Source organism: Pseudoliparis swirei, chromosome 18 (assembly GCF_029220125.1).
Source record: "Pseudoliparis swirei isolate HS2019 ecotype Mariana Trench chromosome 18, NWPU_hadal_v1, whole genome shotgun sequence".
Classification (NCBI taxonomy): domain Eukaryota; kingdom Metazoa; phylum Chordata; class Actinopteri; order Perciformes; family Liparidae; genus Pseudoliparis; species Pseudoliparis swirei.
Genome location: NC_079405.1, coordinates 27,200,807 through 27,227,636, shown reverse-complemented (window position 1 = coordinate 27,227,636; position 26,830 = coordinate 27,200,807). Strand labels below are relative to the sequence as shown.

The 26,830-nt window shown below is 42.4% G+C and overlaps 1 protein-coding gene across 1 annotated transcript in view; it reads right to left on the bottom strand.

Moving 5' to 3' along the window:
* Positions 1 to 26,830, bottom strand: part of suclg2 (succinate-CoA ligase GDP-forming subunit beta) — a 95,571-nt gene that overhangs the window by 5,190 nt on the left and 63,551 nt on the right. The window contains exon 10 of the mRNA XM_056438116.1: positions 5,779 to 5,899. Within this exon, the coding sequence (XP_056294091.1) occupies positions 5,779 to 5,899 (121 nt within the window). The remainder of the gene's footprint in view (positions 1 to 5,778; positions 5,900 to 26,830) is intronic.

Below are 26,830 nucleotides of genomic sequence, written 5' to 3'. Positions count from 1 at the left end.
CACAACATTTCGGACAGTGTTTTCCAGAGAGAGGGGGGAATACTACTGTAGTAAACGGGAATACTACTGTAGTAAACGGGAATACTACTGTAGTAAACGGGAATACTACTGTAGTAAACGGGAATACTACTGTAGTAAACGGGAATACTACTGTAGTGGCGGAATACTACTGTAGTAAACGGGAATACTACTGTAGTAAACGGGAATACTACTGTAGTAAACAGGAATACTACTGTAGTAAACAGGAATACTACTGTAGTAAATGGGAATAATACTATAGTAAACGGGAATACTACTGTAGTAAACGGGAATACTACTGTAGTAAACGGGAATACTACTGTAGTAAACGGGAATACTACTGTAGTAAACAGGAATACTACTGTAGTAAACGGGAATACTACTGTAGTAAACAGGAATACTACTGTAGTAAACAGGAATACTACTGTAGTAAACAGGAATACTACTACTACACAGTTATACTGCTAAGCGGCGATGCTAACGCTACCGGCTGTACAATCTTTGCGCGAGGCAAGACGCTTCCTCCTCGGCTCAGACACCAACTCCACCTGATCTTTACAAACTTTAGAGTCGTTTGCTGCCATATTAACGCTCTGAATGTCAAACGCAGCTCCTTTAAGTATTTTGCCATCTAAATAATTGCATCATGTTGGATAGCGACACTAATGTGCACGCTTCCTGGCGACTGTTATTGAAGACGCCACTTTAAATCAGCGCGTGAGTCGATTAAAGGCCACCGCGTTTCAACAGGATAATAATACGACTTGGGAATGTGCCAAAAGTTCTGTTGATGCTGGAGTTCATAAATCTGCGAGTAATTTAAAACGAGTCGAGTTTAGTGAAGATTTTTTTATTCTCCAACCCGGAGTTAATCTGGATTTCTCGTGGTTCCTCGTGCATCACAGGGAGTTGTTGTGAAATGCAGAAGGTAAAAGACAAGAGGAGAAACGATGCCACGCTTGATAACTTAGCGATTAGCTCGATCCTCTCGCTCTGAACTTTTGTTTTTAATAAAAAAGAGACAAATTACTTTTTCAAAGAGGAATAACGGCATCTTTCTTTTACAAATGAATCGTTGAATTCATAACCAATACAAAACACCATTAGCATTGAGCAAAGGCCCTTTTGCCATAGCACCGGTTTGACTAATTACATGAACGTGCCAGCGTGCACCAGCATTCCACCAGCATTAATCTTATTATTTACACAATTAATTTTGTAATGTGATGCATGTTAATATATATATAAATATGTATATATACATTTATATAAATATATATTTAAGTATATACATACATTTATATAAATATACATATAGATTTAAATATATTCAAACATATATATATATATATATTCACAAATACATACAGTATATACATATATTTATATAAATAAATATATATATAAACAAATACATATATATAGTATATATAAATATCTTTAAATATATACATGCATATACATATATATTATTTATGTTATTTAAATATATAAATATATACACATACATACATGTATAAATATATACAGGACTCAGAAAATTAGAATATTGTGATGAAGTTCTTTATTTTCTGTAATGCAATTAAAAAAACAAAAATGTCATGCATTCTGGATTCATTACAAATCAACTGAAATATTGCAAGCCTTTTATTCTTTTAATATTGCTGATTATGGCTTACAGCTTAAGAAAACTCTAAAATCCTATCTCATAAAATTTTAATATTTCCTCAGACCAAGTAAAAAAAAAGATTTATAACAGCTGAGTGTTTGTCAAGGCTCAGGAAACCCTTGCAGGTGTTTCGAGTTAATTAGACAATTCAAGTGATTTGTTTAATACCCTACTAGTATACTTTTTCATGATATTCTAATATTTAGAGATAGGATATTTGAGTTTTCTTAAGCTGTAAGCCATAATCAGCAATATTAAAAGAATAAAAGGCTTGCAATATTTCAGTTGATTTGTAATGAATCCAGAATGCATGACATTTTTGTTTTTTTATTGCATTACAGAAAATAAAGAACTTCATCACAATATTCTAATTTTCTGAGACAGTCCTGTATACACAAATATATAAAAATATATACATATATAAAAACACATTTATATGTACATAGACACATATATAATACAAATATATATATATGTATATATATATAAAAATAAGAGAGAGAAACTTGTTGATAATATCACTGAATATTCCTTTTTATAGACTTTTTGGCACAGAATATAACAGAAATAGTAACCTTGAACAACTGGTGTGAAAACCTCTTCTTTCATCACTGAATGTCATCAATACTTAACATTCAGAACCAAACAGCTGGGGTTTCTCTTCAGACATCACATGCTCCTTCCATGTGCTCGCCAGTCATTAATGAAAGATTTCATGTTCCTGATCTTGTTTCAGAGAGACTGTAGCTCTGTATATTACATCCACAGAGGCTCTCTGACATTGAGAGTTCACATTTTATATGAACGCATCGATTTGAACCTTCATGTATAACCAAATACCATCAAATTCAGTTTTTTGGGCATCTGACGCAACTGTACAACATTCTGTCTCGGTGCTTTTTGGAAAGCAAAGAGTCGAAGAAAAAAAAAGCTAAATAAATGAAAAGGAAGAAACAATTGGGAATTGTCGAAAACGTACAATTAATGTAATAAATGTATAGATTTCAAATAAAAAAGAGGTCGGGTCAGAGTCAAAGCGAGCAGGTGTCTGCTCTTTTGTATTCAGTGTGTCTACATGTACATGAATACCTGTTTATGTGTGCATTAGCTGCAGCAGATGACTATTTAAGCCGTGACGACACCGTCGGGACGGAAAGGACCGCTTCAACCACACTGTTGGACCTCGCATCACTTTTTAATTAAGTGGGAGAAATATGTCCGGATCGCCTTTTACAAAAAACGGGGAGAAAACTGAGAGACAGTTTGGGAACGGCTCAGTAAATCAATAAGCCGGGGTGAACAGTAAGTTAAGCGAATGCAGTCACCTCTTCTGAACCCTGAGGACTGTTCAAGGGGATTTGTTTCCCCCCTATCGTGGCAGCGAGCCTCCTCCCAGAGCAACATGACCATGTGTGCACTGTGGCCAAAGGGGGCAGTACTGTTCTTCTTCACGTATCTCTTCCTTTCAATACTGCAAGCATGTGTGTGTGCGGGTTCTTTGGCATACTTATGAATATAAGTGGATACATAAATAAATATATAAGTATATATATATATTTAAATAAATATATATATATAAGTATATACATTTCAATATATATTTTAATATATATATATGTATATATTTATACATATGTATTTATGTAAATATATATATATATAAATATAAATATATAAATATTCATTTACATATATATAAATATATATATATATAACAGAAATAATGCCCGACAAGGCGTTCATTATCAGGAATTAATGCATAGCGTGAATGCCATCTAACGAGGTCTTCATACTGTAGCCAGGAACTGGGTCTGTTTCAGTTCGACTCTATACGAGCTCGTACTCCAAGCAACTAATTCCACCCTATCAGCATCTCGACAACATGACCCTTCTCCACATGTGGGAATACATAACACTCCACCAATGTAATCAACTCAGGCCTTTAAAAAAAAAAAGAAGAGCCTTCCCAATTAAAAAGTGTGCCAGTTAATCCATTCTGATCCCGTTGAAGAGCGCCGGGCCGCTCTCCTCGCCGCCCGGCGGTCAGCGTAGCGAGCTGAGCCGATTGATTCTGAAGCAATCTTCTCCACTAGACTTGCGGGGCCCAGGATGTAATGACCCGCAGATAAAGCTTGGATTAGGCCCGGGCCAGGAGGACGTGGTTGGCCCCTAACCGCCGAGCAGTGACCTTCTGTTTGCGAGTCAGGTTGCGCAACACGAGAAATACGCGGCGACTAATTAAGGGGTCGGTTTATTCGATACCTCGACCAATCCGGTCGCGGCGCGGTTCGGGAGCCTTCGGCCGCGTGGTCAATCGGCAACATCAAGACGGTTTGAATCGGGCAAAGTCAATTTGTGTGCAGTTCAAGCCGCACATCAGTTCTTGTTACAGCTTCAGGTGCAAAGTCCTAAAAAAAGTCCCTATATTATATTTCCTTTTGTTTAACTTCTTTAACCCCAGCCTTTTTGTTTTAGGCCTCTGCTTGAAAAAAACATACCCAAATAAGAAAACGAAAAGGGGTGTATGTCCTCTACCACAAGGGCTATTTGAATAATGATGGTGTTATAATAAAAGTAAACACTTGTGGGAATACTCCAGATGTGTAAACATCAGCCTGTATGTTACTGGTTAAGATTAAATGAAGATGGCACACAGCACACATTAAAAAAAAGTTACAGATTCGCCTAAAAAAAGCACTTTTTATTTTGATTATATCTTTTGAATGATGCGGCTGAACGGTTTAATCTTCCTCAGAATCATAGCAGAATATATGAAGAGTATCTCTGCCAAGTTTGTGTTTGAAAAAGTGAAGCAGAACCAGATTAGAGCCTCGTTAGTGAAGAAGGTTTCGGCGAGAGGTCTCCAAAATGTGCATTTGGGCTGATGGGGTTCAATACATGGAAATACAGCATCAAAATATCCACGTAAATGATTATTTAAGGGGAGAATAGTGTAAACAATGGCCACACATTGCTCAGGGATGGGGATGCTTACACTTCATGTATGTCTCAGACTCAGAGCAGCCATGTCTGTACTGTACTGCAGTGCCTGAACGCACCGCGGGGTTCTAGAAACGGCTAACGCGCCCTGACCTACACACCTTATTAGCAGAGTGTGTGAGGACATACAGTACGAAGTGCTCTCACACACACACACACACACAAACACACACACCTACTCCGGACACACCACTCAGCAGGATCTTGACAATTAAGCTAACCACCAACTGGCCCGTCGCGCCTCTGGGAGTCACCACACACACACACACACTTTCTCATTAGCATACGCAGGTGAAAGGTGAGCCAATCAGTGCATCTCTGCCGTTATTCTGGGCCGGCGCTAATGACGGGCGCGGCACAATGTGACACGTGTGAGCAATGCCCTCCTGTTCTCGGCGGGACGCCGGGCCGCGATGAAGATGGATCGGCTCCAGAGAGCAACAACACAACGGCTTTAAAAGACGAGGAGGGAAAGACGGGCTTTAAATCCTGCAGCACACCATGACGTGACAAGGTCTACTTTCCTCACTGGCTGGATTACCAGGAATGTATTAGCGATTAAAAGCTTTATTCCATTAAAGTTGGACACAGTGGCCATATGGGGTGTGACGACAGCATTTAACCTTTGAAGCACAACGTTTTTTTTAGGCCTCGGCTCTGAAAATTGCATCCATCTCTGTAACCACTAGGGGGCTATTTTAATCATTTTTACCTTTTTAAACATTTGTGTCTTTTGTTCAGACGTGTACATATCAGTCTATATGTTCCTGGGTGAGAGTAAATGAAGACAGCAAGAAATGTGTGGAATCAGTGCGGAATGGTCGTGTTTTTTTACCATCAGGCTTTTTTTCTGATAGCGCCCAGCTAATGGTGTCGACCATATCTTTATGAATATTTGATTTTTCAGTTGTATTTTATAAAAAATGGCTATCTGATTCTTGTAGCCATGGCTCTGTTGTGTAATTTGATGTGCAACATTAATGTATGTGCGTGTGTCTTATAGCAGTAAAGACTCCAGACCCCCCTAGAGGGGCTACGGTTTCCAAACGGTTCTTTTTTATTCCACCCATCTTTTTGTTGTTGTCGTTTACCTTCGAGCCGGACCACCAGCGGCACCTTCAGCTCCAGCTCTCGGCACGCCTTGGTGATGCCGTTGGCGATGATGGCGCAGTTGACGATGCCGCCGAAGATGTTGACCAGGATGGCCTCGACCTGCGGGGAGCGGAGGACAAACAAATAAGGAATTGAATCCCGTGGCTTTCATTACGGCGAGCGAACGAGGTCTCGTGACTTGAGGAACAACATTTAACCTCCTCAGCCCCGCCCGATTTGAGGTTTCTGCTCGAAATGACATACCCAAACTAAAAAAGGGTGTAGCTCTGCAAACACAAAAGCCATTTGAATAATGTGGCTGTTGTAATAAAAGGCAACACATGAGACCAAATCGTTTTTTCTTCTTCTCAAGAACAAAAGTAAGTTGAATTTGCTGGCTGTAAAGCTATGAAGCGATTCATATTGCTGTGTTCTTTGGCTCATATCTCCGTGATGCTTTGGCGCAGACGGATTCTGTGAAGATATTTAGAATCTGTGTGAAGATCCTCTTGCTTTCTAACATCAACTTTTTTACGATAGCACAAAGCTACGCATTGCTAGTTCCGGAAACGTTCCGAGTGGGCCGACTCCTGACAAAATTATGATTATATTTTAATTATTATTTCAGTTGGTGTTTGAGTTGTGTTGAAATGGCTCACTGATACTTGTAGCCCAAGTTGTCTTCTTTAATTTGATGTCCAACATTAATATATTTGCTCATGTTTATTATAATGTTATAGACAGTTTATAACACAAAAATTCACCCAATTGGGGGACTTGGGGCTAGAGCCGCCTCCCCCCACCGCCGCGTACGACACGACGTGCACCGGGGGAGGCCGCACCGCACCGTCACAGCCGGGGCGGGATGGAGTAATATGTTGTTGGAGTTGAGAGGGCGGCAGCAGGTGAAGAAAAAGGCAACATCAGGGGCAGATAATAAAGCAATATTTCAATGGGGGAGTGGGCGACGTGACAAAGAAGACGACGCAGCGCACCTGGCTGCGTTTCAAAAACAATGTGGCAGAGCCATGCATCATATTAGGGCCTTTACAAAAAAAACATGCGGCATAAAGCTCTTTCCTTTTCCCTCTTAATGGAATATAAAACAGACGTATTTTCAGCGTTTTATTGCAATAAACAGGGTTCACGTTTGACTCGACGGAGACGCCGAGTGAAGTTCAGACGAAGGCGCTCGTGTACATATTCTCGCCCTTTGGCGGATATCCTTAAGCACGGCGTTTTGTTTGTGGATTCACAAGCGGAGTCTTTCCTCCGCCGTCTGATGGGAATCTGAAGTCGCTGATAACATTGGCCGGGAAGCCGAAGGTTGAATCCCACGAAGAAACAAAAACCCCAGACGGAGACGAGGAGGTCTCGTACGAGAGAAGACCCCGCCCTGTTGGAGACGAGGAGGTCTCGTACGAGAGAAGACCCCGCCCTGTTGGAGACGAGGTTCAAATACTCAAACGTTAAAGGTGTCCTCTGCCGTCACGACTTCACATTCTTCAAAACCAGAGACATCGAGAACAAAAAAAAACCTTTTGAGTTTTCAAGACGCCGAGTTGTGGCTTACAATCTCACCCGTCAGATGTTTCCTTTTTTTTTTGTTGCAAAAGAGATCTTTCCAAAATGAGCATGAAGCTGATAACACAAAGTGGAGAAAGGCAGCGAGAGCCTGTGTGTGTGTGTGTGTGTGTGTGTGTTTGTGCAATTACACTAACAATCTAGCGCTTGGTAATTACCCCGGCGAGCTCAGTGGAAAAGTAGACTGAGAGCACACAGGATTAATCCTCCATGTTTGTTTATAATCACTGCTAATCTGTCGGCGGCGCGCTGGATGAGCGGCTCGTGGGCGCGGCGGCGGCGTGCGGTTAGCGATGTTCAGAGGGAGAGGAAGATCAAGGAGTTGGACGGCCGTCACAGCGACGGCCTCACGTGCAGCAAGGAAAGGAAGCGAGGAAAGGAAGCAGTCGGGTCAACGCAGAGAGAAGGAGGAGGAAGCGTTCGTCCCAAACTGCGAATGAACACGACTCAGATGTTGAAATGAAAAACAGAAATGAGTCACGACCTCCAGATTACTTGTGTAATAACATGATGAGGCGCTGTAGTTTATTTAAATAATGGATGAGGTGGAGGCGGAATAATGGAAGACCTTTTTTTTCTATGGCAGTTTGCATGTTCCTCTAATATAACACGACTAAATATGGATATCTTTGCAAATTATGATCCATTTTAGGACGTTTTTTTTGGGGTAAGAAATCAATTTAAATTAGATTAGGGTAATTTCCTCAGAGAGTTGGCATTGTCACTTGTACTTTTAATACAATATAAATAATAATAATAATAATAATAATAATATACGGTGTGTGGCGTGCTCAAATCACGAAAGCGGTGAACACAATTAGATTTGGAAGTTTTTACAACGGTTGTGTAATTGTTTTGAGACTTTGGGAGTCGTTGTTTAAGAAATGCAATCTCTTTTTCAAAAGTGTATTTTGTATTAGTGTATTAATTAGCCTTGTGAAAGGTGCCTCCAGCAATTTAGTGATGGGGAATTAAAAAGTGACGGGTTAATAAAAAGAAAGGTAAAATTCAACGCTTCAGGGGCCGAGATACCCCGATACCCCGATGCCCCGACGCGTATTCATTCCTATGAGTCGAGCTCAAATTAATACTGGATTCTTCATTTTCTGGTCAACACCGGGCAGGTCGGTGCCCTTCCTGGGCTACCGTCGGTTTTATTGATATTATTTTAAGTCATGAGCCCAACCCGAAACAACCCCGATGACATCAAGTGTTTCTTAGGCTGTAGAAAGCCCAAAGAAAAGAGACACCTGTGACACATCAGTGTCAGAAATACACCGGGGCAAAGGGAAAAACTGCCCCTCAGAAATATAATGTTGCCCCTGATATCACGAGGAGAGGGGCAACACATGCCCCCATAACTTCCTCGAATAATTCTAAAAATGTAATAGCGTTTTTTCTTTTTTCTTAGTTGTGTGTGTCTTATTATATACAATTATTATTATTATTATCTGTATCGCCTGTGCTAGGTATGTACACAAACAAATTAATAAATATAATTTTGAATTATAAAAATAAAAAGAAATAAGTTATAATTGTTAATAGTATAATAACAATAAATAACCACAAAGAAATAAGAATAACATTGAATATGATTTATGTTTTTTTGTTTTGTGTTAAAAAAATCTTTGAAAACACTTTTAATCTGTAGACTACTACCGTGAGCCTAAATAAGTACATATATTATTTTTGAACAAAGGTTGAATGTTATTTAACAAATTTCAAAAAGTGGCCCCAATTTATTTTTAAATGCCCCTTGATTTCAGTCAGTGGGGGAAAAATGTGTAAACTCACTCTGACTCCAATATAAAGCTATGTTCACACTTAAAAAAAGAAGAAGACCAGAGTAGAGCTCGGTGGTCGTCGTTCATTTACACGTGTGAAGAGAGTGGCAGAGGGGAAGGAGGAAGGGAGGAAAGAGGAGGAGGAGGAGGAGGAGGAGGAGGCGTCTCAAACCTCAAGCTGTGTATCAAACTGTTCTTCTGACAGCCTGTTGGGTTTTATCTGCACTTCACACATTTATACGTGTTTGAGAGAGTGTGTGCGTGTGTGTGTGTGTAAGAGAGTGTGAGTGTGTGCGTGTGTGTAAGAGAGTGTGAGTGTGTGTGTGTGTGTGTGTAAGAGTGTGTGTGTGTGCGTGTGTGTAAGAGTGTGAGTGTGTGTGTGTGCGTGTGTGTGTGTGTGAGTGTGTGTGTGTGTAAGAGAGTGTGAGTGTGTGCGTGTGTGTGAGTGTGTGTGTGTGTGTGCGTGTGTGAGTGTGTGTGAGAGAGTGTGAGTGTGTGTGTGTTGCTGCCTCTGGGCATACATGGGAGTGTGTGTTGCCCCACCGCCCTGTGCAGGTGTGGCCCACAGCAGGGACACAGGTTCAACACCGCCACCGACCGCCACTAGGAGCGTGTACACAGACAATTAGAAAAGACACAAAGGAGACGCACACCTGAAGGCGACGCACAGCAGCGCTCGGCTGGAGAAGAGATTCTGGTCCAATGACAGAACAATCTTAATAAATATAACAATGACATCATGGATGTGATGCAACATCGCTCCTCGTGTTAGATAAATGAGGACTATAACACACACACACACACTGAGGACTATAACACACACATATACACTGAGGACTATAACACACACACACACACACTGAGGACTATAACACACACACACACACTGAGGACTATAACACACACATATACACTGAGGACTATAACACACACACACACACACACTGAGGACTATAACACACACATATACACTGAGGACTATAACACACACACACACACTGAGGACTATAACACACACACACACTGAGGACTATAACACACACATATACACTGAGGACTATAACACACACACACACACACACTGAGGACTATAACACACACACACACACCCACTGGGGACTATAACACACACACACACACACACTGAGGACTATAACACACACACACACACACACCACTGGGGGGCAGCAGAGAGTTAGAAGCCTTTCTGCAGCCTCACCGGAGGAGGCTCTACTCTCTACTCTCTTCTCTCTCCTCTCTCCTCTCTCTTCTCTCTTCTCTCCTCTCCTCTCCTCTCCTCTCTCCTCTCCCTCTCTCCTCTCTCCTCTCTCTCTCCTCTCTCCTCTCTTTTCTCTCTTCTCTCCCTATTTGCAGCCCATTCCTCAACTCGTCTCCATTGGGAAGAACCATTTTTCTTCCATTCAAGCGTCTCCTATTGACACCCATGTATATTAACGATACGCAAGACATGATTTATGTTTCTTGGCACGGAAGTAAAATCTGTTTATAGAAACGTGGCCGAGGTGAGGAGGGCCGAGTTGCACTTTGCTCCAAGTTTCTTACTTTTATTTCTCTAATAAATTCTCTTCTTTAAGTTTACGAGAGCCTGAGGATCATTACTGTACCCCAACAAGCGTGCAAAGAAAGTTAAAGTTCTACCACTTCTGCCAACTGCAAGTAAAAATAGCTACAATACGAGTGTAATTCAAAGTGAGACGTTGTGGTTAACTACCGTGTGCCCGGAGGAAAAAACACCTTTAATTGAAAACATGCAAAAAGGAAACGCAGCTAAACTGCAGAAAAGGCCAAAAATGTGTGAGTCTCTAATCACGTTCTCCTCAAGGACAGCTCATTATATTCTTAATTGCAATTCATACATCTGGTAAAGCTCTGGCGGAGGACTCTGTCGTGATCAAATACAGTATATTGCTTCTTTTTTTAGAGCGGTGCCGGTCTGAAAGGGGTTAAAACGGCACAAACTGGCCACAGAGCGAAAGCCACATTTAGGGGTCAATCTTAGGGTTGTGACGCCCTCCACCCAATCACGAGTCTAACGACCGCTCGGCTCCCATTCAGCTCACAGCGAAATCCTTCAGCGATGAAATAGCGCCGCCGCCGCGCGCCGATCCTTCAACCACACGCTCCGCCGCATTGTACCGCTGTCACGGGAGCCGGGGCTGCCTCTCCTTTAAAAAAAAAAGGCATTCATTCAGTTCAGGTGAGCTGGATTCCTTTCATCAGAGCTCAGCGTGAGGCGGCAGGTATAACGTGCCAGCGTGCTCTTTTTTATTTTTATTTTTAGAGATCTTTTGTGCGTTCTTTCAGCGGCGTGAGCCGGAGCCTTCTACCTGGCTGCTGGTGTGAAACGATTCAAATTGTCCACACAAAAAAAAAATGGGATGGTTGCTGCTGGCGGTACGAATCCCTGCCAAGGCTCCTCAAAAAAAGGGCCTTCGCGGCGGAAAATAGGCTTTTTCCGGCTGCTATTATACGCATATAAGGGCATTCAGGACGAGTAAGAAACGGAGAACGAGGACAATTTGACACGCTCACGCGGCCCATGCGGATGAAGCCGTGCCTAAATTACACGACTATCAAATTCTACATCGATGGGAATCTGAATATAAAAAGGAAAAAGGAGCGCGCCACGTGTTCAGAAACTCTCCCGTAGACGACGAATGGCAAACAAACACGTCGTACGAGTTCCAACCCGAACGCCTCGCGCTCCTCTCGTCGCCGAATTATCGCCCAGACGCACATTTCCGCTCCCGTGCTCCCCTCTTAAGCGCCGCTAATCTCTCCGCAGGAAAGAAAAGGGAAAAGCGTCTCGTTTCCTTTTGTTACCGGGGAAGCGGATCGGAGTCAAAGTAAATAAATAAATAAATAAAAAGGCAGTGCCGAAGATGGGCGTTTGTGTTCTCTGTGGCCTATTAAGGGCAATTGTTCCGCGTTATCTACTGGAGACAGCCGGCGCCGCCGCCGCCTCTTCTGGCAGGAACTTCTTTATTTGGTTGTCGATCTGCAGGGAGTCCCCCGTGCTCGGCCCCCCCCGGGGGGGCCCCAGCAGGTTTACATGCACGGCTACTAAAATCCAAAAGGCGGGGCCTGCAGGCTCTAAATCACACCACTCGGGAAAGACGGACATTTTGGTGAGAAACGATTATCCCGTTTCCTCGACTGACGCGAGATAGGAGTGAGTTGCCTCACGCGGTGGTGTTGAGGATTTCTTTTTATTTGGACTCAATTCAATTCAGTTTATTTGTATAGCCCAATTTCACAAATTACAAATTTGTCTCGGAGTGCTTTACAATCTGTACACATAGACATCCCTGCCCCAAAACCTCACATCGGACCAGGAAAAACTCCCAAATAACCCTTCAGGGGGAAAAAAAGGGAAGAAACCTGCAGGAGAGCAACAGAGGAGGATCCCTCTCCAGGATGGACAGATGCAATAGACTCGATGCCAGAGCAGAAAGTACCGAGACGATGACACAGCCAGGAGGGATGTGAGAACTGGACATATATATATATATATAAAATATATATAAATAAAATATATATATATATATATAAATAAATAAATAAATTATATATATATATATATATATATATACTTACATGTATGTATGTATGCAGGCACGTGCACAGATAGACCCCTAGTGGTGCTCAAGCACCTGCCCTTTTGCCCTTTGTCAACTCTGTCAGTCACCTGAGAAGCCGTTTCTCAACTTTCCTTCTTGCTCGATAACGGCAACTTCATTCCTCCTTTCCCCATTGACCGAAAAAAATCTTCCATTACAATCTTGGACCCAATACACAACATTACCCCCCCAATACAAAGCAATAAAATAAATTGCGGGCGGTATCAAAGCATCGCCGCGCAGCATTGTTGATACGCGTTTGAATATAGATGGCACACAAATAAGTAAAAACTCTCGCCTTCTTACACGAGACAAAAGGTAAGCGCTGTCACAGCTCTCACACGTTAGACACAGCCGGCGTGCTCTGGGAATAAACAGATTCCTAGACACACCGCTATTGTGCTTCATGTTACATAAAAAGATGTGGATGAAAGGAAGAGACAGCTTCCGTGTGTTCTTTGTCATACATGTAGGGAGCATCGAATGAGCAAGGCATGTAGAACATATCTATCTCTGTATATGCAATCTTCTCTGCTCCATCTTCTACTTTGAGCATCACCTCTGTCAAACAGAGGAGCTATTTTCCCCCGGTGCGTTATCTATTCTTAGAGAGGACACAGAACAAGACAGAGCGGATGACACAAAGACAGACTGAGGGGAAAAGAGGGTCTTGAAGTCAGAGAGGGAGGCGAAGTGAAACAGATGGAAGAAGAAGAAGAGAGACGGGCAAGAAAAGAGTCAGAGAGAGAGAGGTGATGGGGAAGTGGTGCGAGGCCCCGTGGCTCCTATTGAAGGGCCGGGATTGGGTCCCGGCACGCAGGGGATAAGACGGAAATAATTATCCGGCCTGCTGAAGCATGACAGCCTCTTCTTTGGAGACTGGGAAGACACAGACTGAGCGTTATGTCAAAGATTGGCCGTGTCACCGGTGGAGACGCCTCCTGACAGACAGTTTCCCGCGGCCGGATACCTGCCTGATCGATGTGGGGCGAGGTTTCGTCTGGGGAGCGTAAAGATGACATCACTGAACTCCGTCTACCGTCTACCTGATGTTAGTTTGTGTTTTGCCACAACATAAGCTCACGTTCAAAAGTTTGGGGTCATGCAGAAAATTTCGTGTTTTTCATGAAAACTCACTTTTATTTATCAAATGGATTGAAAAATTAATCTTAAATCTAGTCAAGACGTTAACGAGGTTATAAGTCATGATTTATATTGTAAATATTAATGTTGTTCTTTTTGTGGCTCAAAGGAAGGCCAGTTTTACAGCTTCTCGCACCAGCATAACTGTTTTCAGCTGCGCTCACATAAAAAGGGTTTTCTACCCCTCCGCTAGTCTTCTAAGGCGATAACACAATGTACCATTAGAACACTGGAGATGGGCCTCTACACACCTCTGTAGAGACTTCATTAAACACCAGAGAATAGTCATGTACACATTACCTATGTAGAGAGAGAATTTATGATTCATTTAATGTTATCTTCATTGTAAAAAAAGTGACCACAAACTTTTGAACAGTAGTGTATAGAGAAAAATGTGTTTTACTTGTGCATAGTTTTATATTTGGCTTAAAAATAACAGCTGCAAGGATGACTGAAAGCAGACACATCTCTCTCCCGGACACGAGATACAAGAAGGCCAGACGGACACAGACACAGCGGCCTTGTGCCGTTCCAGTTTTAACCGGCAGAGAGGAGACTGCAGAGCGAGGGCCGGGAGGCTCAGACAAAATAACGATAAGAGAAGAGACCGGGGGGGGGGGGGGGGGGGGGACGACGTCAGCAAGAACCGCTTGAACCGGTGTGGGGGGGTACACCGAGTGTAGAGGACTATGTAATGAGGGACGGAGGCGGCACATGATGTGATGTTATAAATAATATGTTATTTATGTTTTTAATTTCCCAAACCAAATCAATTTCACGTACATGCATACGCTCACATATACATCTGCCATCATCAATTAATTAATCAATTAATTTCACGATGCAATATATTATTGAGCTTCTCATAATAATTATTGGTAGTCCACAAAAAGATCTAATCGAAGTTCTTTGAGAATATAATCTCGGCTCTACAGCTGATGAAGTCGAGCACGGCGCCCAGCCTCCGGTTCCCCCCGTCCGGTAAACACGGATCCGCACTGTCAGCACTTTTCGATGTTGTTTAGCACGTTGGCTGCCGGGTCGTCGGCGCCATGCGGAGGAGAGCCTATCAGAGCCTTGGAGAGCCTATCAGAGCCTTGGAGAGTCTTGGAGAGCCTATCAGAGCCTTCCACAGTTAATTGAATGGCCCTAATCTCCTATCTTGCACTTTTGAGAAGGAAGTTAAAATTGACTGGAGATACAAATATAGATTAAAAGTGTTTTATGGTTCAATTAATTTGTGTAATATTTTTTTCCATATGTGCGGCTCTTCGTGTCACGCGCCGATGATCAACCACCAATCAGAGGCGAGTGAGGGGATCCCGGGGGTGGAGAAAGGTCTACGGCGCTCCTCGAGCTTGTTGCTGGGAGCGTGGACCACGACGAATGTGAGCGTTCCCCGGGGAGCCGACGCTGTATAATCGTGGTAAACACAAACCATCGGCCGGGATCAGCTCCCGCTGGAGGGTAATTAAGGAAAAAAAAAACCTGATGGATCCTGAAGCCTTCCCGCCGAAACTACGCCGACCTCCGCGGTTCGTCAGATGTCAGCGAGGGATGTGGAACTCGTCTCCCGCTGCTGACCTCAGGGTATCCGATGACCCCCGACCACACACACACACACACACACCACTTTGCTGTGAATTGGACTCGACAATTGGAGCCGGTGTAGTTCAGGCGTATTATTCATCCCCGGAGGGCGTCGTGTCTCCGCTGACAGGAGGACATAAATATTCCTCAACCCCGACCACCACAGAGGGTTAATGGCTGTCCATCAGGCCGCTATGAGACAGATGGTCACACAGCCTGGTACACACACACACACACACACACACACACACACACACACACACACACACACACACACACACACACACACACACACACACACACACACACACACACACACACACACACACACACACACACACACACACACACACACACACACACACACACACTTTCATTGGAAAAGGAAGGTCACCTTCCTAATATTGTAATTTTTTGACAAAAAATACTATTTTTGCCTAAATCATCTCCTCATAATACTGGCCACCTTCTGCAGGGTTCTTACTCATTTTGACCAATGGATTTCCAGGACTTTAAACCAAATTTCCATGACCAAACTGAAATCTCTGTATAAACATGAAAAATGTTGCGTATTGAGAGCGTACGCCGGCTTATATTTTAAATTTCCATGACTTTTCCAAAACTTTTATGATTTAAGTTTTTTCCATGACTTTTCCAGGTCTGGAAATGACCATTTTAGAATTCCATGACTTTTCCAGGTTTTCCATGACCGTACGAACCCTGCTTTCTGGTCAAATCACCTACACATCCTCAGTTGAACACAGCATGTGATTCCACCGCTGTAGTATAATATATCACAATATCAGATAGAGATCAATGTGTGGTCAAGTTTTTTTTGTGTTTTCTGAAAAACATGTACAAATTACGTATGGCCATTATTTTAGGAAGGTGACGTTATGGAGATGGGGGGGGGGGAGGACCAGAGGCAGACCCGGACACTCCAGCAATGAGGACAAAACATCGATTTATAGACTAAAAATCCCACCCACACAACAAAAGTATGTATGTAAATGAAGCGCACCCACACACGGAGTGGATACTTGTCAGACTGAGGCTTAACCTCAAAAGTTTGGTCCCGCCTCGCCGTGTTGTGCTTCACGCGGCTCAAAGGGGAGGATTATTCTCATTTAACTGGAGGAGAATACATAATATTTGGGGAGAACGGCATACATAATCACTTTGGAGACTCGAGGACAACAAACCCGGCGACTGAATAGAAAAGAGGCAACGTTTCCCTCCGCTTTGTTCCCAACGCCGCGTGGCCAATCAAAATTAATGTATTCTAATGTATGCACACAGAAGGTCAATTATCCAAATGATTCCAGTTCAGATTGCAGCTGATCTCAGGAGCCAATGAGCACCCGGGAAAAGGGCAGATGTATGTGTGTGTGTGTGTGTGTTGCAAGGAAAAATAAATAGAAATCATCGTCACCTCCACGACCATTTGCATGTCTAAACGTGCAGGCGATGCACTCACCTTTAGTGAAGTGCATTCCACTAATGAATAAACAACCTAGCATTTAACTCGTGTTGGAGGCGTGAGGAGTGAGGAGGGAGGAATGAGGAGGGAGGACATATGCAGGAGGTGCGGCGGCCACTTGTTGAGGTAATAAAAGATTTCCTCTCGTTTCTATTAAAGTGAGCACGGCATCAACTCATGGTTTAAAAGTTGGAATAAACCAATGAAATGGAGGAACATGTATATTTATTTAAAGGTCTACATCAGCATCATGGCCGCCCTCTTAAAGGGCCGGAAACACTTTAGAAGCTCCTCGAACATATTGTTAAACAACACTCTTTGCATTTGATTATTTCAGTGTAGACATATTGTAACATAAGAAAATGTCTATAATATTACAACATAAATCCATTTAATTTGAAACCTTCAAAATAAAAGCACGGGCAATTTTCCTTCCTGTGGTCTACAGCATGATTTCACTGTATTATTATCCAATGGGACCACTGTGCTCAGCATATTCACAGAGTAGGCCCGAGGAAGCGCGCTTTACATGTTATTAGATACTTTAATCTACTATTAATACGTCACTTTACACTTTTACTGTCTTTGTAGAGCAAGTCTTGTATTTCGATTTTCTCTGTGTTCAACATTGGAAAATTGACAATAAAGATGGTTTTGACTAAATTCATTCATCACATGACATGATTAGAGACTTTCTGAAAAACAAAATGTGCTTAAACCATAAAATACTTAAACGTTATAATGGCAAACACAGAATATATATATATATATACACACACATAAATATATATACAGTATAAATATAAATAAATATATCTAAATAAATATAATTATTAATAAATAAATATTATATATATATAAATATATACATATAAATAAATATATAAAAATATATATTAAAAAATATATATAATATAATGGCCTTTTCTACCCACGTCTCTGCAGCTCTCTTTCTACAAACCCACTAATCCCCCCCCCCCACAAATAATTCACAATAAATCTTTTGATGTCACTTGATGAATAATTTAGAAATAGATACAGTGGAGATGTTTGGCTCTCCACCCAAAGGTGCTCTCTCCTTTCCTTTGAGCTACTGAATTCAAATGTCCCATGTCCTCAAGTCTCATCAAGTGGAGAAGTGGTCTGCTCTCATATGCAAATGTGAAGGACTCTTAGTCGTCTTCCAGGGGGACGAGGGGGTGGAGGGGGGGACCGATGGATGACATTTGGCCCCGAAGTCTTTTGATGGAGCTCAGCAGAACAGAGGAGCATATCAATTAGCCATTAAGGGTTTGCTCGAGTATTAAAGGGATCAAAGAAACCAATAAAAGCCTCAGGGGGGGTGGGGGGGGGGGGCGCTGAAGAGATTCCAGATCGATGGAGGTCTCATCTCGGGACTTGGAGGGGCACATGAGAGGGACACACATATAATGAGACCTTTGAACTTCAGGTGCAGGCTGAGGCTCTTATCCCAGTGGAAACCTGAGACCTTCAGTCATTTAAATATTCAGTTTTCTTTCTTCCTTGTGGACGTTTGGGAGCTGCGAGTTTGAGCGGGTCTGAGAAATAATCCATCCCGACTCCTTTGAGTTGCAGTTTCCCAGTCAGGGTTGAGTATTAAGTATTAGGATTAAAGAACACCGTAAAAACCATGGGTAGAAAATCTTAAAAATGCCCAAAATGTTCAATTAAATAAAAAGAAATAAACAAACAAATTTCCAACTGAAATCCACAGATGTTTTCCCTTCCAGGTGAATGCCGACAGAGCGATACTGTTTGATTGCACTAATGAAGCATGACATGTGAGGAAAGAGTGAGCCGATGTGAACTTCATTTGAATAAATTATCCCGATAAATATGAATAACGAGAGCGCTATTGAAAATTCTTACAAATAACTGGCCAAGACTTTATGGACTTTTTTATCGACCTAAAAAAAAAAACTAAGAACTTGCAGCAAGATTGATTTCAAGGTCAAGAACGAACCGTCAATCTCAAGAAATCCACCAAAGAAAGTTTTCTGTGGACAGACGAGAGAAAACTGACTTGAGAAATGTGAGACGAACATTCGAGGTTACTCACTGCTGCAGGGGAGTGGGTAGCTCTCAGTTTATTAATATATATATATATATATATATAAATACATATGTATATAAATACATATATATATAGAAATACAAAAATATAGAAATACATATAAATAAATAAAAAAATATATAAATACTTATATATTAGTGCTGTGAAAAATAACGCGTTAACTCAGTTAATCCAATTACAGGTTTAACTAGTTTTTTTTTTAAAACGCATTTAACGCATGCGCAGAATGAGCTTCCAATCCGTCTGTTGTTGGTCGTCGGGACGAAAAAAAAGTCACTTGCAAAATGAGCTTCCAATACACCACTTCAATCTGAACTCTGTCCGCTCTCATGCAGACGGTCTGTTCATCGGTAATGATCCTTCCGCAGGTTCACCTACGGAAACCTTGTTGCGACTTTTACTTCCTGTAGATCAGGGTCTCAACACGTCGATCGCGACCTGCCAGTCGATCGCGGCGTAGTGTTCAATTCAATTCAATTCAGTTTATTTGTATAGCCCAATTTCACAAATTACAAATTTGTCTCGGAGTGCTTTACAATCTGTACACATAGACATTCCTGCCCCAAAACCTCACATCGGACCAGGAAAAACTCCCAAATAACCCTTCAGGGGGAAAAAAAGGGAAGAAACCTGGAGGAGAGCAACAGAGGAGGATCCCTCTCCTAGGATGGACAGATGCAATAGATGTAATGTGTACAGAAGGACAGATTTAGAGTTAAAATACATTCAATGAATATGACAGAGTGTATGAATAGTTCATAGTAGGCATATTCCACGATGGAGACCTCCACGATCCATCAGGCAGATGGCGGTGGGGAGGAGGAGGGCGGAGTCTCAACAGGACAGTGGCGTAGTCATGAGCAGGAATTCCACGACCCAGACGATCCATCAGGCAGATAGGATCTATGCCGTCTCATAGGGTCCGATGACCCCATGAGACGTAAAGTCAAAAGGACTTCCGGGAGAAAGCAGAGTTAGTAACGTGTGATTGAGAGATGAAAATTCATCCTTAAGGAGAGAAAAAGAGGAGATAGGTACTCAGTGCATCCTAAACGTCCCCGGCAGCTATAAGCCTATAGCAGCATATCAAGGGGCTGGACCAGGGCAAACCTGATTCAGCCCTAACTATAAGCTCTGTCAAAGAGGAAGGTCTTAAGTCTACTCTTAAACGAGGTGACTGTGTCTGCCTCCCGGACTGAAATTGGAAGCTGGTTCCATAAAAGAGGAGCTTGATAACTAAAGGCTCTGGCTCCCATTCTACTTTTTAAGACTCTAGGAACTACAAGTAGTCCCGCATTTAGTGAGCGTAGCTCTCTAGTGGGGCAATATGGTACGACAAGCTCCTTAAGATATGATGGAGCATCACCAATCAAGGCTTTATAGGTTAAGAGAAGAATTTTAAAAGTGATTCTTGATTTTACTGGGAGCCAGTGCAGAGCAGCTAGTGCAGGAGTGATGTGATCTCTTTTCTTAGTTTTAGTGAGAACACGAGCTGCAGCATTCTGGATCAACTGGAGGGACCTAAGAGATTTATTAGAGCAGCCTGCTAATAAGGAGTTGCAGTAATCCAGTCTCAAGTAACGAACGTGAACCAATTTTTCTGCATCTTTTGAGACAAGATGTGCCTGATTTTTGAAATATTACGTAGATGAAAGAATGCAGTCCTTGAGATTTGCTTTACGTGGGAGTTAAAGGACAAGTCCCGATCAAAGATAACGCCAAGATTCTTTACAGTGGTGTTGGATGCCAGGGCAATGCCGTCTACAGAATCCACATCACCAGATAATTGATCTCTGAGGTGCTCAGGGCGATTAAAATTACTTGGTTTTGTCTGAGTTTAACATCAAGAAGTTGCAGGTCATCCATGTTTTATGTCTTTAAGACATGCTTGAATTTTACAGAGTTGGTTGCTCTCCTCTGGTTTTATCGATAAATATAGTTGAGTGTCATCTGCATAACAATGAAAGTTTATGGAGTGTTTCCTGATAATATTGCCCAAAGGAAGCATGTATAAGGTAAATAAAATTGGTCCAAGCACAGAACCTTGTGGAACTCCGTGATTAACGTTGGTGGTTATCGAGGCGTCATCGTTTACAAATACAAACTGAGATCGATCTGATAAATAGGATTTAAACCAAATTAGTGCCGTGCCTGAAATGCCAATCGACTGCTCCAGTCTCTGTAACAGGATGTCATGGTCAATGGTGTCGAATGCAGCACTAAGGTCTAACAAGACCAGCACAGAGAGGAGTCCTTTATCTGCTGCCATTAAGAGGTCATTTGTAATTTTCACCAGTGCCGTCTCGGTGCTGTGGTGTTTTCTAAATCCTGATTGAAATTTCTCAAATAAACTATTATGATGTAGAAAGTCGCACAACTGATTTGCGACCACTTTCTCAAGGATCTTGGAGAGGAAGGGAGGTTAGAGATCGGTCTGTAGTTAGCCAATACCTCTGGATCCAGAGTGGGCTTCTTCAGGAGAGGTTTAATAACAGCCACCTTGAAGGAGTGTGGTACGTGGCCTGTTAGCAGAGACACATTGATAATATCTAATAGAGAGCCGCCAATTAAAGGCAAACGTCTTTAAGCAGCCTCGTCGGGATGGGGTCCAAGAGACAGGTAGATGTGTTCGGTAGAAACCGTTGAAAATAATTGGTCACGGTTGATAGGAGAAAATCCTCAAATATACACCAGGGCATACAGCGGTTTCCAAGGCCATTCCACTTGAGGACAGATTGGCACTGGTTATGGGCAAGAGATTATTAATCTTGTCCCTAATAGTTAAAATCTTTTCATTAAAGAAGTTCATAAAGTCATTACCACTAAGGTTTATCGGAATGCTCGGCTCCACAGAGCTGTGACTCTCTGTCAGCCTGGCTACAGTGCTGAAGAGAAACCTGGGGTTGTTTTTGTTTTTTTCTATTATTGATGAGTAATAGGCTGCTCTGGCATTACGGAGGGCCTTCTTATATGTTTTAAGACTATCTCGCCAAACTAAGCGGGATTCTTGAGATTAGTTGAACGCCATATGCGTTCAAGCTTCGTGACGCTTGCTTCAGTTTGCGGGTCTGAGGGTTATACCAGGAGCAAACCTCCTCTTCCTCACTGTCTTCTTCTTCAGAGGGCTATCGAGTCCAGTGTCATTCTCAGAGAGCCTATGGCACTGTCAACAAGATGATCAATCTGGGACGGACTAAAGTTAGACCAGGAGTCCTCTGTTATATTGAGGCGTGGTATCGAATCAAATACAGAAGGAATCGCTTCTTTAAATTTAGCTACAGCACTATCAGTTAGACATCTAGTGTAAAACTTTTGACTAACGGAGTACACTCCGTAGTATAAATTCAAAAGTTATGAGGTTGTGGTCTGACAGAAGAGGATTCTGTGGGAAGACGTTCAAATGCTCAATGTCAACGCCATAAGTAAGAACAAGATCAAGCGTGTGGCCAAAGCTGTGAGTGGGTTTCTGTACTCTCTGACAGAAGCCAATCGAGTCCAACAAGGAGATGAATGCAGCACTAAGGCAATCATTATCAACATCCACATGGATATTAAAATCTCCAACAATAATAACTTTATCGGTTTTAAGAACCAAACTTGATATAAATTCTGAGAATTCAGATATAAACTCTGAATATGGACCTGGTGGCGGTACAGAATCACAAATCGAATTGGCTGTAGTGTTTTCCAGGTTGGATGTGAAAGACTAAGAACAAGGCTTTCAAATGAGGTGTAGTGTAATTTTGGTTGAGGATTAATTAATAGGCTCGATTCAAAGATGGCTGCTACTCCACCTCCTCGACCGGTGCCTCGAGGAATGTGAGTATTAATATGACTTGGAGGAGTCGATTCATTCAGGCAGACATATTCTTCATGGCTCAGCCAGGTTTCAGTTAGGCAACATAAATCAATGTGATTATCTGATATTAAATCATTCAGTAACACAGCTTTAGATGACAGAGATCGAATATTTAGGAGACCACATTTAATAGACCTATTTTGTTGCACTGCTGAAATAATTGTGTTAACTTGTATAAGGTTATTGTGTACGACTCCTCTTCTGCTTACTTTTGATTTATTTAATTGAAGTGGCCGTGGGACAGACACAGTCTCTACTCTAAAGTCAAGGGTGGGTAACTGCTTGAATGGAAGAGCAGAGAAGGGTGTTAAACTACAACTCTGCTCCCGGTTCCTGATCTGAACCCTGGGTTGTCATAGATTAAGTTGGTAGATCGCATGACATTAAAAAGATTGGCCCGCCCCCTGACATGTTCTCTATAGCACGTCTTTGTTCTTTTATTAAACTAAACGTCTGTTGTTGATCGTATCTCCACAGCAGCATGTCATCTCTGTCTCTACGCGTTGCGTTAACACTTATCGATCTCCGTCTCGCGCGCCACAGAGCTCCGTGCGCGCGCATCGGGACCGAGCAAAAAAAAAGTCACTTGTCAATCTGTCCACCTTTAGATTGTATCATGGTGGAGTTCATGGTTGACAAACAAGAGAAAAATGCTCTGTTTAACCCTCCTGTTACCTTTACATTTACTAACATATTTTACCCTCGGGTCAATTTGACCCCAGCAATTAAAACCTCCAGAAAATTATTAGAATTAATATTGTTTCCCAAGTTTAAGTGTGAGGTACTTTATGTTTGTTTGTTGACTACCTAAATAGCCCTTTAAATAAATAAAAAAGTTGATATTTCTGATATGTTTGACAGTGAAAAACAGCCTGGGGTCAAATTGACCCCAAAGAACACCGACATTAAACATTGAATGGGGTCAAATTGACCCGAAAGGTAACAGGAGGGTTAAACATTCTGTTTAGGATGAAGATGTATTAATGTTCCATATGGAAGAAAACTGCTAAATAACTGCTGAGTTGCAGCACCATTGTATAGAAGAATGTATAAATGTATATATCCGTCTTTTGTCATAAATCTCTATGTTCTCACAAAATATACCGAGAATATCGGTAATATGTGATTAATCATGATTAATCCACAAAAACCTGTGATTAACCCGATTACAATTTTTAATCGTTTCACAGCCCTATTATATATAAATACATATATACAAATATATATATATACATATAAAAAAATATATAAATATATACAAAAATATAAATATATACATATATAAATATATATACATATATACAAAAATATATAAATATATATATACAAAAATATATATATACATATATATATATGGTACAGACGCTCTTCTGTACCACATCTTATTGGTTCTGCCAGCCACTGTCGTAAAACTCCACTCAATTCCTTTTTCTCCAGTCCATAAACCCTCCTACCTCCAGCACCGTTAAAGCCACCGGTGTGTTCTCCACTCCTGCCGTCAGTGAACCAGCAGAGTGAACCACACACTCGCCTTCACACACACCCCACCTCTGCAGATAACCTCTGTCAGTTCCACGAGAATAAATAGGAACACCCCCGTCTCACCACTCTATCAACCCACCGTCCCATACACCAGTCAACCAGGGAGAGCTCGGACAAGCCGGCTCGTGTGCGTACATGTGTGTGTGTGTGTGTGTGTGGCAGAAAGCGAATAGAAGTCTTCTCCGGCAAGATGAGCTCCAGTGATTACAGGCCGGGACAGTTTTCTAATTACTCTGTCAAGCATCAATCCTGTGGGCTGATGCCGGCCGTCCTGTGGCCTGATGGACAATGTAATCACGGCTGGATCCCCCTCCATCCCGGACGCCTCCACACATCGAGCCCCGATCCATCCGACCGTCTCCCTCTCATTCCTACCTTTACTACACCACTCTCTCTCTCTCTCACTCTCGCGCCGCGCTCTTTTCTCGACAGACAACGTCAGTCATTTCCATGCTCACGAGAAAAAGAAGAAAAAAAGGACCGCGTGGCTACAAAAGATTAATAAAAAAACAACGATGAATGTCAAGAGCCTTCTGTAGGAGTGAGGAAACAATCTAAGTCTGACATGTAAAATAATAAAGGAGAGAGAGTGAAGCTGCTGTGAATGTCACATTTACATGGTAAACACTTATTTTAAAGCACCCATAGGTCACCCATAGCTTTCAGGGTCAAAGTGGGCGGCGACGTTGTCGTCGAACTCCCAGCTTATCCCAAAAAGGGCAAAGAGGTGGGTTGTTGGTGATTCCATTGGCCTCCGTCATAACTGACAGTAGCCCTGCGCCCCCTAGTGGTGGGAGGTCCACTATAAAATTAAAATTAAAAAATGGCTCTTACAGGCTTGAATAAAGAACATATATAAACAATTGCATATCTATGACTGTGTAAAATGAATAGATGGTTTGAAATGGGAAGTTACTTTAATTGACAGAGGGCCTACGCCCCCTAGTGGTGGGAGGTCCAACATAACGCACACAAACAAACAAAATGGCTCTTACAGGCTGGACAAAGAAAATATATAAACACTTATACACTATATTGTGTTTGTTTTCTAAATTAAAAACCATTTGCCTCGGTTCGTCTGCAGCATGTGTCGCGAGCACGGAAACAAAAACGAAAAAAGAGGCGATTTCTCTTGGGGAGACGTGAGCGTTTCATGCGAGCCACGACGATGTCTTTCTATTACGCTCGATAATAAAGAAGTGCGAGAGGATTGTATCGAATCAGGCCGGGGGGGAAAAGCCAATTACAGCGACAATAATCTCTGGCTGTACCGCTGGCGGCACGTCTTCCCATACAGAGCGACCGATACCTGAAACACCCAGAGGGCGGGGGGGCATTTAAAGATGCTTTGCTCATGAGGCGCCACAGATTGTTGAGAAGAGGACACACTTTTGGAGCCCGTGTTTTTGGGGGATTTTGAGAGTTTTCTTTTGTTTGTTTTTGCTGGAAACTCTTAATCTCTCTCTTATTGGACAAAGCCACACTGCTGTCCTTGGAAGTGTCGCAATGAGAGTGTTGAGGAGACGGTCGAAGAAATTGTGTAGATTTATTTATAAATTTTGTCTATTTTAGCCAATTAGCAATAATCACTCGACTGGTTTTACACACACGGGTCGCTTTACTCGTCACGTGACTGTGAACTCAGTCGTGTGATGTCTTCTGTGCCAGTGGTGGAGCTTTGCAGAAAACAACCCTGTCCAATGAAAGTCACCACCCAGGTGCATCATGGGAATTGTAGGATTGCCCCGAGTTCAATGAACGCAACCCATCGGGACCAAAATGAGTTCAATTATTTTCTTTCGTCCAGAAAGTGTTGGCGCATCCATCCCTTTACATGGAAGTCGAGCATCGGATGTTATTCATCTTCATTTAATCCTCCATGTGAATCAAAAGTATATCCGAGCTCACTTTAAGGACGACGGCCGTCACACGAGGCGGAGGCCGACAGCCGCGCCCCGTCTTCACAGAAACACACGAGATCTGCAAAGAGAAGTAAAAAACCTCCGAGCATGATAAATAATTCCAGAGTTTATCCAACTAAGTATCCCATGATCACATCGGTCTCCCCGCATCGTCTTCTTCACAGGGACTCGCTCTGCAGTTAATGACGCGAGGTGCACTTTGACCAACAAGGAGATGAAACGCTGTTGGATCGTTGGCTTCCCGGAGCCTCTTGCTCATTAACGGTCGACCCGTTGACTCGTGTTCTGATGACGCTCGACTCGCAGCTTCACAAATACCGCCCGCATGAGAGGCCCCCGGAGGACGAGGGCGCCGTGTGTGATGTCACGGGCCAGAGAGCACGCGTGATGTCATCAGCTGGGGGTCCGAGT